General features: G+C 37.7%; 1 protein-coding gene across 9 annotated transcripts in view; it reads right to left on the bottom strand.

Annotated features, from left to right (window-relative positions):
- Positions 1–649: 649 nt before the first annotated feature.
- LOC127515913 (butyrophilin subfamily 1 member A1-like) overlaps positions 650–14,394 on the bottom strand; it is a 29,870-nt gene continuing 16,125 nt past the window's right edge. The window contains exons 1-10 of one of the 9 annotated variants that reach the window (XM_051900069.1): positions 13,502–14,040; positions 13,338–13,391; positions 12,550–12,912; positions 11,967–12,260; positions 11,416–11,526; positions 11,317–11,337; positions 6,162–6,194; positions 5,978–6,025; positions 5,566–5,607; positions 650–5,464 (exon numbers count right to left, since the gene is read on the bottom strand). In XM_051900069.1, coding sequence (XP_051756029.1) covers positions 4,875–5,464; positions 5,566–5,607; positions 5,978–6,025; positions 6,162–6,194; positions 11,317–11,337; positions 11,416–11,526; positions 11,967–12,260; positions 12,550–12,912; positions 13,338–13,389 — 1,554 coding nt within the window. In that variant the 5' untranslated portion in view covers positions 13,390–13,391; positions 13,502–14,040 and the 3' untranslated portion in view covers positions 650–4,874. Of the gene's footprint in view, positions 5,465–5,565; positions 5,608–5,977; positions 6,026–6,161; positions 6,195–11,316; positions 11,338–11,415; positions 11,527–11,966; positions 12,261–12,549; positions 12,913–13,337; positions 13,392–13,501; positions 14,041–14,394 lie in introns of those variants that run through there. The other 8 variants (XM_051900074.1, XM_051900071.1, XM_051900070.1 and 5 more) reach the window with 8 other exon arrangements.

Genomic DNA, 14,394 nt, shown 5'->3' with positions numbered 1-14,394 from the left:
TCTTGATATCATTTATGATTTTTGAGTGTTTTTTGAGTCCCTCTGATAAACACTAGATGGAGCCACAGCATTATTTTCCCTTCAGTTGAGTCAGTGTATAGTATGTATACTCTGCTCAGAATTTGCTTTATGTGTGGAAGACCTACATTTTAACATGCAGTGTGATGAATGAAACTATTTGATCAGACCTAAAATTGGATTAAAACCAGTTGAATTCAACACTCAGTTTAATGAGTTCACTGACAGCAGTGTGTTTATCATTGTACACTGCATACTTTCACAGCTTCTGTTAACACTGTTCTGAAATTGTTCATTCGAAGCACTTTACAGACAGTGTGAACTTATTGTAAAACTGTGACCGTTTCCCAGTTTAGGCCTGTTGAATTCTCTCATCCATTCATACAGCAGATGATGTAGTTCAGATGTTCAGCAGCTCTCAAAGATACACTGATGTACTGTAAGTGTGGGACTGTTCTGACAGTAATGGTGTCATCTTGCTCCTCTTGTGATTTCAGGCATTTATTAAGCTCTTTTCATCTTATTAATGCTCAGTGAAATGAATGAGTGGCATCATATTGTGTGACAGACTCAGTACAGCTGTAGTTTACTTTATTTGTACATGTCTCGATTTGTAGAATCACCCTCAGACTTTGCATTTTGCAGACTTTTATTAAAATAAAAAAAAGTTTCATAACAGACATGTATTGCAAAGTACAACATATATTCTTCAGAAAGTACTGAAGTACAAACATATATTCTGAAAGTACAACATATATTCTTCAGATTTGCAATCCTATAAAAGAGTAGTTAAATATTTCACGTGTACATGTTTTTTTTTTGTTTAATGGCACCAAAAACATTTCATTTCAACACTTGTAAGTAATGAGAGATTCAGCTATTTACAGAGCAGATTTACACATGCAGTTCAACAGAGCTAAAAATTGGATGCATGATTATTTGATCCAACTATAATCATGTGTGTGTGGACCAGTTCAACCTCATTAGCTGCCTTTATATTAACATGACTAATAATCAACTTTTACAATCTTTTTTTCTGCTCACATTACGTTCCTCCATCAATATTCAATGAAAAGAATATTTGATTGCCATATATTTTTGGGAGCAGAAAAATCAATCATGATCTTTTAGCCCTGTTGAACCTCTTGTAGACGTTTTCTCAGAAAGTGACACACATTGTAGTATATTGTGATGATTACATGTTCATCTAAAGCGTTTTCTTTTGCTTTCAGCTTACAAATATTTATCTTACAAACTAATTACTGAGAACAGAAAAGAGAATACATATATTAGTGCAGGGTTACAATATAGATTTCTTGATTTTAATTGATTCTCATATTGATTCATAAGTTGCAGTCACATTAGCATTCAGAAATGTCCATTGTCTATGAATGAGCTCACACAGCATTGTGACGAATTCACGCGGCCATCTTGAATACCAGCGAAACCTGTGCAGAACTTTTTTAATGTGAGTGAACCTTTAAATCCCAAGAATCAATCTTCTAGTTCTGTAAAAATCTTCTTTAATAAAACATTATAAATAAACAAACATTTATTAGCCAAAAAAAAATGATGAATGAAAAACATATTTATATAACTTTCATTTAGCATTTTAAATGAGTTCAAAGATGTATTTTTGTACCAAGTGAGTACATAACCGCTCACAGACATACCTCAGTCGCTTAAAAAGTATGTTTGTGAATGGACGTTCAATTTACATTCGAGAGAAAATGTGGAGAACAATCTAGTCAACCTTTGCTGAAAATTGCCGTTTGGAATTCAAAATAGGCCGTTTGTGTGATTCATATTTTTCCTACTATGTACATAGAGATTTTGTATTGAACAACTCTGGATCACAGTGTCATAGAGACAAGGGTCTCATTTCACTCCCGCAACCAATCAGTCTCTCAGGATCATTGTGAAGCTATCAAGCCACGCCCTAGCAACCATTTAGACCACCCTAGCAACAAGTTCCATAGACTTCCATTGAAAAACATCAAAGAAATATCTTTGGATAGAAGTGTCATAGAAACATGAGGGTGGGCTCGTTTGACTCAGGCAGCAAACGGCCAATCACGAATCACCTTCAACACTTCATAGCCACACCCTAGCAACCCAAACCCAAAGAGGGATATCTTCACATCTGAAAGACATAGAGGCATGGGGGTTGGTTTATATCATTCATACTGACAAGCAGCCTTTGGAGTATCATCACTGGCAGCTGCCAAGCCACTCCCTAGCAACCGTTTAGCAAGACCTATATCTCTGCATCAAAACATCGTAGAGACATGGGGGTTGGCTCTTTTAACTCATGCTAGCAAACAGGACTTCCAACATGCTACACATGCTAGCAGTGAATAGCTTACATGTTAGTAGTGATTAGCTAAGTGTTAAATTAGGCTAAGAACTCTATAAAAACTCCATAGTATCAAAGTCCCTTTAAGACAAGTCATTTCACTCGGCGGCCATCTTTGAAACGCCTCTCGGGCATCCTGGGCATCATGCAGCTCCTATCTCTTTGAATGGGGAAACATCAAATTCTCCAAAGCTGTTTGCCAAGCTTTTGATTAAATTTCATATTTGAAATCACCAATGAAATCTGACAACTGTCTCATATTTTTTTTTTCCAAACGCTCAAATCATGACAAAAAAAACAGTATTTAGGCTGGATCAAGCTAATGCGCATGCGCAGACCTAAATGCGCGTCTCTTGTGCCTCATTTCGGAGGTGCGTGTCTGACTGTTTCTATAGAAACCGGTGCTTCTAACGGCCGCTGCAGTGACGCGATGACTTTACAGGTCGGCGATTGGCTCTTATTTTGAAAGCGGGACTTATTCCGCCATATTGAGCGTTACACTTTCTCCCATTCAAAACAATACGAGTGACATGTCTTGTGTTATTCTATAGTCTTTGATAGTAACCATCTGTGACAACTACCAACCACCTAGTAACACCATAGCAACCAGCCAGGTTACCCTAGCAACACCCTAGCAACCACCCAGGTTACCATAGCAACCACCCAGAACACCCTGGCAACTGCCTAGAACCGCCTAGAAACTCCCTAGCAACCATATAGCAACTCCCTAGCCGAGTTTTGCCATTGCAAGCACCATTCACATTTTCTTCAGGAAATGTATTCTAGTTTTACATATACTGTTCCCATTTGAAATAAAAACATACAAAAATATAAATATTTTTGAGGCAAATAAACAATAAAAAAAAAAAATCATAAATCCCTCCAAAACTGCTTAACTACAAAGAGAGCAATAAATTACATGTTGTTTGAAAAAATTATATTAAAAATGTGTTGTGCTGTCTGGGGTCGAACATCTGTCAAGGGGTTAAAGGGGGTGTTTTACAGCACAATATGGTATCAAAAATGGGGGGAGGGGGTCGCATCTTTCCTCACCGGTGATAAGTTTGCATCTCTCCAAGCACAAGCTAGTTATTGGGCTTTTGGCCTCATCTTCTGTTAATGAAGACGAGTATGTTATGTCTTGCAGCGCGCAATCAAACGTGATATCAGAAACAGATGTGTGATTAAATGACCTCCAGATATTAATTAATAATTACAGTCGTTGACTTGCAGAAAGTTTTTTGTGTTGGTTGTCAAAGGGATAGAATATACAGGGGGCGCCAACACTGATCTTGCAAACCCCTCAGCAAATAGAGTGGTGCAGGAGATCTTCTCCATTATAACCAATCAGACAAAAAGTAGATTGAGATTCAGGAACCTTTCTGATTGGTGGTGGGTCATAATACACAACTTTACATCATCATTATTATTATTATTAGCCTATTGTTATTATTATTTTATTACATTATCATGTAAATCTACTGCAAAAGCAGTCAATGCAACCGACAGGTGAGCCATAGTCGACCAGTCGGCACAAATTTCTAAAATGAGGGATGGGCCGCAAATCCGTGGGTACAGTTTGCAAAATTTTTCTTGCCAATTTACACATTCAATCATTTTAAACCATTTCAACACAAGAAGAGGTGAAAGAGAATTCAATTCGGTACTCGCATGCTGTTATCTGTGCTTACAGCTGCACACACACTGAGAGAAGATGTACTTCAGATAAGCGAGTCCTCTTTCACATCTCCTTGCATTTGAACGGACACATGCACACAAAATAATCTCAAAATACCCATCTCGTCAAGTATTCTCATGAACCCAGTCAGTTATGTTTTAAGTGAACGTAAACAGCTGAGAAAGAAAACGTGTATCGTGTGTCTGCATTAATCTGTCAGGTTATGACTGAAGGTGTGATTATTTTCATTTTTATGGCTGATACTGTTGGTTCATGTTTTACTGCTTTTCATCTTCTGTTTTGTTTCTATTTTTTTTCTGCAATTCATTCAGTATCAGAGAAAGACAAGATGCCCGATTCAGTCAAATCAAGCTGCTCTTCTAATACGGGTTCTGCGTATTCAGTAATAAAGGTCGCATCGCTTCCAGTTCAGGTCTTTTGTATTTGCTTCATTAAATATAGAGCTTTTTTTACTCAAGATGCCTTCAAAGGAGCGAGCACAGATGAGCATAACCGATGTCCATTGCATATGCAGATTGACATCTAAAAGTTTCTTCTTCTCACTAGCATTTGGATGTTAAAATTTAATAAAACACCATCAATAAAAATAATATCAGATATTTAATTTGAACTAATGCTGCTGTATTCAAGCTGTACATTTATATCAGTTTTCATGATTTCTGGGAATTAAATCCATGACCATTATGCTAGCGCTGTACTCTCAGTAGAGTTTTATAGATTTCTGTAGTTTGTAAATGTGAGAAGAGAGATTAACTTTTTGTTCATATACATCCTTCTGTTTGAACACACTGGATTGGTCAGTCAGGCGTCTGAGCTGTTACCCAGTAAAGGTTGACTGGACTCTACAGGTGATTCTACAGGTTTTGGACAATCTAGAATTTTAAGCGGACTCAGATCACCTACACCTGGATTAAACAGAGGAGCGACTGATCCAGTGAATCTGGTTCTCATGGTCAGGAGATGTTTCCTCTCTTTGACATTGTAAAATGACAGCTGACCGTCATCATAATCTAACAGAACTCCCAGTTGTTCAGGTCTCGGCGTCAGCGGGAGAGTAATATGTGTTTCAGAGTTGATGTAAAAGCCATTAGGACCGTCTGAACACAGAAACCAGAAACTGTCTGATGGAGTTAAAGATTTGTCTTTTGAACAAAAATTTCCATCTTTCGCCACACCAATTAACCAGTAGTTTTTAGGAGCTATATTTTCTCGTGCCAATGAAACCTCCCAATAGTGACGTCCAGATGTAAATCTTTGAGCTCCAAACGCACATAATTCATATGGAAATCTTTCTCCAGTGTGTTTATAGTCTGGACCATCTCTCACTATTTTACAGTCCTTAGAAACCGTCAGACCTGGATGTAAATGCTCACGGTCAATACTGATCTGATCTGTGAAGAAAATAAACCAATTATTAATGATATTTACACTTAAATACATTTATAACTGAGGTGATTAAATATATGCATCTATAACTATGATGATGTCATACCTGCATGTTTCCTCAGGTCTTCTATGTTTACGTCTCCCACAACTGAAATAAGAAACAAATAATTTGAGGTTTTAGGGAAGGAAAACTACAGCTGTACTTGAGGACAAAATGAGCATAAATAGTTTAACTTTCATGAATTGTTCATTTCCCATATTGAAGTTGTATGTTTAATTATATTCACATTAGAATAGCTCTGATAGACATTTACAGAAACTGCATATATTATGTCTGAAAATAAACAGTGGGATCGTAAAAGTCTGAGCCTTAAAAATATGGGATACAAAAATATCTGAACATAATATATAACACAAAATGAACTCCTGGTACAGAAGGTCAGATTTCCTTGATTCTATTCCCTTTATGCTGATAAACTTATTTATGAAAGATGAAAGTAAATTAGATAAATACAAACCAGAAGCATTTTCACCGGTGCTCTCAGACATCTGGACCTTAATGTATCCTGGTATAAAAGTGAACAACATGATAGGACTAGTTTATTTTTAGCATGTGGAAAGCAATGATTTCTGGGTCACTTCAGTAGTTATAGTTGTTAATATTTAACAGGGTTAAAGTTGCAAAGAACAAACAACTTCTACCTTTTCTGTTTTCCATACCTCCGCACTCACAATCTGAAATCAGAGAAAATATCATGGTAGGTGTTGATTATCAATCTGTTTCAACAAATACTTGGAAAGACAATGAACCACATTAAATTACACTTCTAACCATTCCAGGCATTCAAGAGAGTCCGGCTCATTTGTGTAAAAGTACATATCACTAGTATTCGTAATTTCATGCATTAATTGGCACACAAACAAATTTTTTTTAATTTAAAAGTCTTTCCAGGTCGGGTTGCATACAGATCAGATAAGTTTTAAACAACATGTATGTTCATCGAGTCATTTATCAGTGTTTGCTGAGGTTGTGAATTCTACAGTCACAAACACAGAATGATTTCCATCACACCTGCATCATGATTTGAGGCCTGTTGCATGAAGGTAGTTGAACAAAGTTTCAGAGGAGGTTTAGAGTTGACAATTACAAACCCCATTTCCAGAAAAGTTGGGACATTTTGTAAAACATAATAAAAACCACAGTCTGTGATTTGTTAATTCTCTTTAACCATTTTTTTTTTAACTGACAAAAGTACAAAGAAAAGATTTCCAGTGTTTTCACTAAACAACATAATTGTATTTTGTGAATATAAACAAATTTTAATTTTCATGGCTGCAACACACTCCAAAAAAGTTGTGACAGAAGCAAAATAAAAGTGAATAGATTATATAATATCCAAGTTAAACTGTTTTTAAACAGTCCAGTATTAGCAGGTGAATTGGTAATCGCAAGCAAAGATGGGTCACGGCTCACCACTTTGTGCCAAATGTCATGAGAGAAGTGTCAAACAATTCAAAAATCATATTTCTCAATGCAAGATTGCAAAGAATTTATGTCTTTCACCATCTACCATACATAATATTGTAAAAAGATTCAGGGAATCCGGAGAAATCTCAGTCTGGATAGGGCAAGGTAGGACACCTCCGTTGAATGTGCGTGACCTTTGACCCCTCAGATGGCATTGCATTAGAAACCGTCATGCTACTGTGTTTAATAAAGCCACATGGACTCGGGAGTACTTTGGAAAACAGTTGTCATTTAACAGTCCAACGCTGCATCATGAAATGAAACTCGAATCTCTGTTACACAAGGACAAAAGCTACACATCGACTCTATGCAGAGATGCTGCTGAGTTCTCTGGGCCCGAGCTCATCTCAGATGGTCTAAAAGACAGTGGAAATGTGTGCTGTGGTCAGATAACTCCATGTTTCAGCTTGTTTTTGGAAAAAATGGATATCGAGTTCTCAGTCCCAAAGACAAAAGGGACCATCCAGACTTTCATCAGCGACAGGTGCAAAAGAAAACATCTGTCATGGTATGGAGGTGCATCAGTGAAAACGGCATGGGTGACTCGCATTTGTGTGAAGATACCATTGACATGGAGGCATATATTGGGATTGTTCAGAGATATAAACTGCCATCAAGATGACATCTTTCCTGGGTAGCAAGACAATGTCAGGCCTCTTTCTGCACGTGATACATCAGAGTGGATCCTAGACAGTCTGCACCATACAGTGGATGTGTCTGACTGCCTACAGTCCAGATCTGACTCTTACTGAAAATGTGTGGTCCATCATGAAAAGGACAGACAACGATGACCACAGACTGTTGAGCAGATGTCTTGTATCAGGTGAGATTGGGTAAAAATTCCCCTTGCAAAACTGCAACAATTAGTATCCTCAATTCCCAAATGATTAAATATTGTAATTAAAAAGAAAGGTGATGTGACAAAGTGGTAAACACGGCTCTGTCACAACTTTTTTGGATTGTGTTCCTGCTATCAAAATTTATTTATACTTACAAAATACAATAAAGTTGTTCAGTGAATACATTGTAAATCTTTTCTTTGTACCTTTGTCAGTTAAATAGCGGTTCGAGAGAATTAACAAATCACAGATTCTTGATTTTATTGCATTTTACAATATGTCCCAACTCTTCTGGAAATGGGATTTGTACATACAAATCCATCCTGGTTTAGATCAGGTTCAACAAGTTCACTACGCTTAGTATAAATGTTTTCTGTCATCTCAGGTTTGATCCAGAGTTTGTTATTAACTCTGAAGCGCGTGCACCTCAAGAGTGTGACACGTGCAGCGAACAGCCAATCACACAGAATATGGAGAGCATCTGTGTTATTCACTTCTCGCGAAAAGAGCCGCACAATTCACTTCTCTTGTGAAGATTAAGAGATCATTATGAAAAATATCATGAAATTAAACGCATTTACAAAGCAGGAATAAACACTGCTGCTGTAGAGAGGATTTGAGAAGGCAGCTGAAAGAAAATATCTGACTATATCAAAGTAAGTGAATCAAACAAATAGGCCTTATAATTATAAATCACCTCAAATGAATTCACGTAAGCTTAATCTGTTAAAAAGCTTTGTGTTAATGCATATGTTATATTACTATTCATTTAAAAGCAAAGTTTAATATTAATTGTCAATTAATATAATAATTACATGAATATACTACAAACCCGATTCCAAAAAAGTTGGGACACTGTACAAATTGTGAATAAAGAAGGAATGCAATGATGTGGAAGTTTCAAATTTCAATATTTTATTCAGAATACAACATAGATGACATATCAAATGTTTAAACTGAGAAAATGTATCATTTTAGGGAAAAAATAAGTTGATTTTAAATTTCATGGCGTCAACACATCTCAAAAAAAGTTGGGACAAGGCCATGTTTACCACTGTGTGGCATCCCCTCTTCTTTTTATAACAGTCTGCAAACATCTGGGGACTGAGGAGACAAGTTGCTCAAGTTTAGGAATAGGAATGTTGTCCCATTCTTGTCTAATACAGGCTTCTAGTTGCTCAACTGTCTTAGGTCTTCTTTGTCGCATCTTCCTCTTTATGATGCACCAAATGTTTTCTATGGGTGAAAGATCTGGACTGCAGGCTGGCCATTTCAGTACCCGGATCCTTCTTCTACGCAGCCATGATGTAATTGATGCAGTATGTGGCATTGTCATGTTGGAAAATGCAAGGTCTTCCCTGAAAGAGACGACGTCTGGATGGGAGCATATGTTGTTCTAGAACTTGGATATACCTTTCAGCATTGATGGTGCCTTTCCAGATGTGTAAGCTGCCCATGCCACACGCACTCATGCAACCCCATACCATCAGAGATGCAGGCTTCTGAACTGAGCGCTGATAACAACTTGGGTTGTCCTTGTCCTCTTTAGTCCGGATGACATGGCGTCCCAGTTTTCCAAAAAGAACTTCAAATTTTGATTCGTCTGACCACAGAACAGTTTTCCACTTTGCCACAGTCCATTTTAAATGAGCCTTGGCCCAGAGAAAATGCCTGCGCTTCTGGATCATGTTTAGATATGGCTTCTTTTTTGACCTATAGAGTTTTAGCCGGCAACGGCGAATGGCACGGTGGATTGTGTTCACCGACAATGTTTTCTGGAAGTATTCCTGAGCCCATGTTGTGATTTCCATTACAGTAGCATTCCTGTATGTGATGCAGTGCGTCTAAGGGCCCGAAGATCACGGGCATCCTGTAAGGTTTTCCGGCCTTGACCCTTACGCACAGAGATTGTTCCAGATTCTCTGAATCTTTGGATGATATTATGCACTGTAGATGATGAGAACTTCAAACTCTTTGCAATTTTTCTCTGAGAAACTCCTTTCTGATATTGCTCCACTATTTTTCGCCGCAGCATTGGGGGAATTGGTGATCCTCTGCCCATCTTGACTTCTGAGAGACACTGCCACTCTGAGAGGCTCTTTTTATACCCAATCATGTTGCCAATTGACCTAATAAGTTGCAAATTGGTCCTCCAGCTGTTCCTTATATGTACATTTAACTTTTCCGGCCTCTCATTGCTACCTGTCCCAACTTTTTTGGAATGTGTAGCTCTCATGAAATCCAAAATGAGCCAATATTTGGCATGACATTTCAAAATGTCTCACTTTCAACATTTGATATGTTATCTATATTCTATTGTGAATAAAATATAAGTTTATGAGATTTGTAAATTATTGCATTCCTTTTTTATTCACAATTTGTACATTGTCCCAACTTTTTTGGAATCGGGTTTGTATATGAATTAGGCTATACATAATTATAATTCACATAATATAAATATAATGAATAATTGGCAGCAAAAGATTAGCAGCAATTTTGTCTTAAATTCTTTCACTCTAAACTGCTTTAACATAGAGTGAGAGATATATAGGAAGTTTCCTATTTAAAACTAGACTCTTCAGTAGTGACATCATGTACTAAGACCGAAGGAAAATTAAAAGTTGCGATTTTCTAGGCCGATATGGCTAGGAACTATACTGTCATTCCGGCGTAATAATCAAGGAAATTTGCTGTCGTACCACAGCTGCAGCAGGCGCAATGATATTACGCAGCGCCTGTGACCCCCTGCTTGCACAGGCCTTGCAACCATGGAGACATTTGTGAGAGACGCTGCGTAATATCATTGCGCCTGCTACACCCATGGTACAGCAGCAAAGTTCCTTGATTATTACGCCGGAATGACAGTATAGTTCCTAGTCATATCGGCCTAGAAAATCGCAACTTTTAATTTTCCTTCTGTCTTAGTACACGATGTAACTACAGAAGAGTCAAGTTTTAAATAGGAAAAATATTGAAACTCTTTGGTCATTTTTTAACGAGATGCTAACGGTCTAATCAGATTCAATGAACTATGCTAAGCTATGCTAAAAGTGGTACCGCCAGACCCGGAGATCGGCTGAATGGATTCGAAAACGGTAAAACTCAACTGTTTAACTCTAGGGGAGTTGGAAAATGAGCCTATTTTCAAAAAAAGTGGAGTGTTCCTTTAACACTTCTTAGTATGTTATCCTGGGTTTCCTTTGCATACTGTTGATTGCTTATTTGATTATTTTGTTTTTTACTTCATCTTTTTATTCATTGTGTGTGTGTTTTTTCTTTTTTTTTTTAATTCTTTATAAAGCGCTTTGGTCAACCTTGGTTGTGTTTAAATGTGCTCTATAAATAAACATTGACTGATTGATTGATTTTAAACTCTAAAGCAAAATAAAAGATGAGAAAAGAGTTTTGTCCCAGTAACTGGTTTGTGACTGAAATGATAAAATGATTCATGACTGTTTAGATGTTAATGATGTGAGTTCATGATACTTACTTTCATCTGCTGGTTTCTTTCCTGCAAAACAGATCAATAATATCATGAGATGACACTGGATACATAAACACTGAACATTAACTCTTTTGAAATCTGTACCTGTTAGTTTGTGTCTGTTTTTGTACAGGATCAGCCCAACCAAACCCAGAAGTCCAAAACTGAGAAGGGTGATGAAAAGAGCCTTCCATGGATCTGATGGATCTGATGAATCTGAGAAAGAGAAACCAGATCAGTCTAAACACCTTCAAAATATATAAATCAATTACAGTAAAGCAGAACTATCTTTTTTTATTTATTTTTTTATTTAAGTCAACATAAAAATGCCATTTGCAACCAGTTTTGCATTTGAAACAGGATAATCCATGAGAGAGTAATGGATGTGATTTGATTTTTTTTATTGGATTGGATGTTTATAATCCAAATATACAGATTTATTATAAATTATTTTTATAGCTAATAATATTTGCACAAAATGTAAATTAAAAGTGAAATTATTAACCTCAAGTTAAAGTCAGAGGAAAACATTCAAGGTGTTGGAAATGATCACAGGGCTGAAGTTCAAGCAAACTTGATCACTTTATGTATCCACAAATATCCTTCCATTTTCTGCAACTTAAACATGTATGAGAATGAGTGAAATGTTTTCTGACCTGAAGAGATGATGGCTTGTATATTCAATCTTCCTTCTTTTAACTCTCCAGTCTTGAGAGACACTGAACATGAGACCAGTTGAGCGTCCGAGCGAGAGACGACCGTCCAGCTGTGGACTGAGAACATCTCATCTGCTCCACGTCTGCGAGACCCTCCTCCAGGACGGAGAACCGTTCTCTCATCTGACATCCATGTGACGTTCGGCTCTGGATACCAGCCGCTGGACCTACAGCTGATGTTCACACGTTCATCATCCAGAGGCTGTGGAAACAGGACAGGAGCAGATCCTACAGCTGGAAGAGGAGAGACAGTTGTTCAGATGTTTTCCCAACACTGTGAAAGTATATTTTTAATATCTTTGGGTAAATGCATCTCTAGTGCTCCAATGGAGGTTGATTGACCAATTCTTTGGAAAATTATGGTAGCATTTTGCTGCAAAATACTGGGTTTGATATTCTGTTGCTTACAGAGTTAGAGTAGTAGAAATCTGGAGAAAAGCCTACTTGTGCAACAAAATAGGCAAACTATTCTTTAAAAGGTTGTGGAACCCTTAAAAATGATGAATGGTAGTTTTTGACTCACCAGTCACTTTGAGAACTATCTCTCCGCTGCCATATGCCTTTTCTCCACTCACATAACAGTGAAATGAATCTTCATCCTGAACTGTGAGTTTCTCCAGCCGTAGAGAGACGTCTCCATCCTTCAGTCCACCAGACAGATCTGAGCGCAGAGTCAGTTCGCTTCGGTTCCTGTACGATTCATTCTGCTCATCCTGGATCTTCCCATGCTGATAGAAGAGAACAGGGTTGCTGAACTGGTCATGACGGTACCAGCGGATCTCCAGAGCTTCAGCGTTCTCAGGAGGAGTGATCCAGCAGGGCAGAGTGACTGTGGACCCGACATGAGCTGCTATCTGATCACGAGGAACCACAACCGTGAACGAGACTGAGAGACACAAAATGCCTTAGTCAATAATGCACATATTATGCATTAGTGCAAATTTACTATGCATTAGTGTTTAATGTATGTATATACTTGTATTTATATGTATCAAATAAGCAAATTTTGTTATGACCTTGTTGAGTTGAAGCATTCAGGTTTAGTAGAGTTTAGTGTTACATTACCCTAAATAACTACATAGACGATAATGGAGCAAGAACTAAGGAAAATTCAGGGATTAAATGGATGTAATTAGCGTGCAACAGAACAGGATAGATAGAACTAATTAACAGCTAATGAGACTAACTAGGGAACTAAGAAAACGGGAACAAGAGTGAATGAAATCGAAACTAGAACAGAACACACACCTTAACAATAGCAGGCCTGTGTGAAATGTGATCTGAATGAAATGCATCACTACATGTTCTTACCAGACGTCTCTATGAGGAAATTCACCAATACAGCGATAATAATCGACAACATTCCTGTGAAAATACAGACAGACTCAAATAAAACAAACTCTGAGGGATTTTTCCCTCACACGAATGATACGAGATAAATAATTGACCAGACTGTCGTATTCAATGAGACTCACCGGAGGCAAAGACTCGTCCGTTAAATCACAGTAATCTGGCTGGTTTAGATGAATATGAGCTGATACACGAGTTCAACACAATAATAGAGTCAAATATAAATCCGAATCTATCGAATGTGCTCCTGGCTTATCTTCACTTCCTGTTCCTTACTTTCACTTTCTAAAAATAGCTGACCCCAATAAAACAGACGTCACTGGATGAATAACGCTTCGTCTTCAGTGTAACCTACATAAAAATGTAGCCGGAACATGAACAACATCTATTTTGACCCGCCTTCAAACACTGTTGTAGCCGAGACTGGAAGAGTTTGGTTTGTGTTGTTGACATGTTGACATGACATCTTTACGGTGTGAAAGCAAATCCACTTTGCATGCACTTCCAAAAGACGAGGACTTGCGCTGGAATTGATACAGTAAAACTGACGCCATTATTACTCTTCGAATCACTATCATGTATCAAGTGAAGGAAGCCTCTGGAAATTCAGATATGGTCATTTGTTTGGTTTCCGACATGCGCTGTAAGAGGTGGACCAGTCACAACAGACATCTGATCAATCAGAGCAGAAGAGACTCTCAGAAAGGAGGGGTTTAGAGAGACTGACCCTGCATCCCAATGTGCCTACCACCCACCCTAATGATTGGCCTGTTGAACTCACCTGACATAGCTACTCGCGTTGAATTCCTAATAATAGACGAGTTGATGTCATAATAACATCTCGAGAATATGACATATATGAGCTTTTTAAACTTTACCAGTCACAAATACACATGTAGAATGTCCTTTTTCAAAGCTGTCAAGTCAAGTCACCTTTATTTATATAGCGCTTTTTACAATGCAGATTATGTCAAAGCAGCTTTACAGTGACAACTGGTATATAATTTTGGCTGCACAG

Source organism: Ctenopharyngodon idella, chromosome 7, assembly GCF_019924925.1.
Source record: "Ctenopharyngodon idella isolate HZGC_01 chromosome 7, HZGC01, whole genome shotgun sequence".
Lineage (NCBI taxonomy): Eukaryota > Metazoa > Chordata > Actinopteri > Cypriniformes > Xenocyprididae > Ctenopharyngodon > Ctenopharyngodon idella.
The sequence above is the reverse complement of the archived record's forward strand: the minus strand, read 5'-3'. Positions and strand labels throughout refer to the sequence as shown.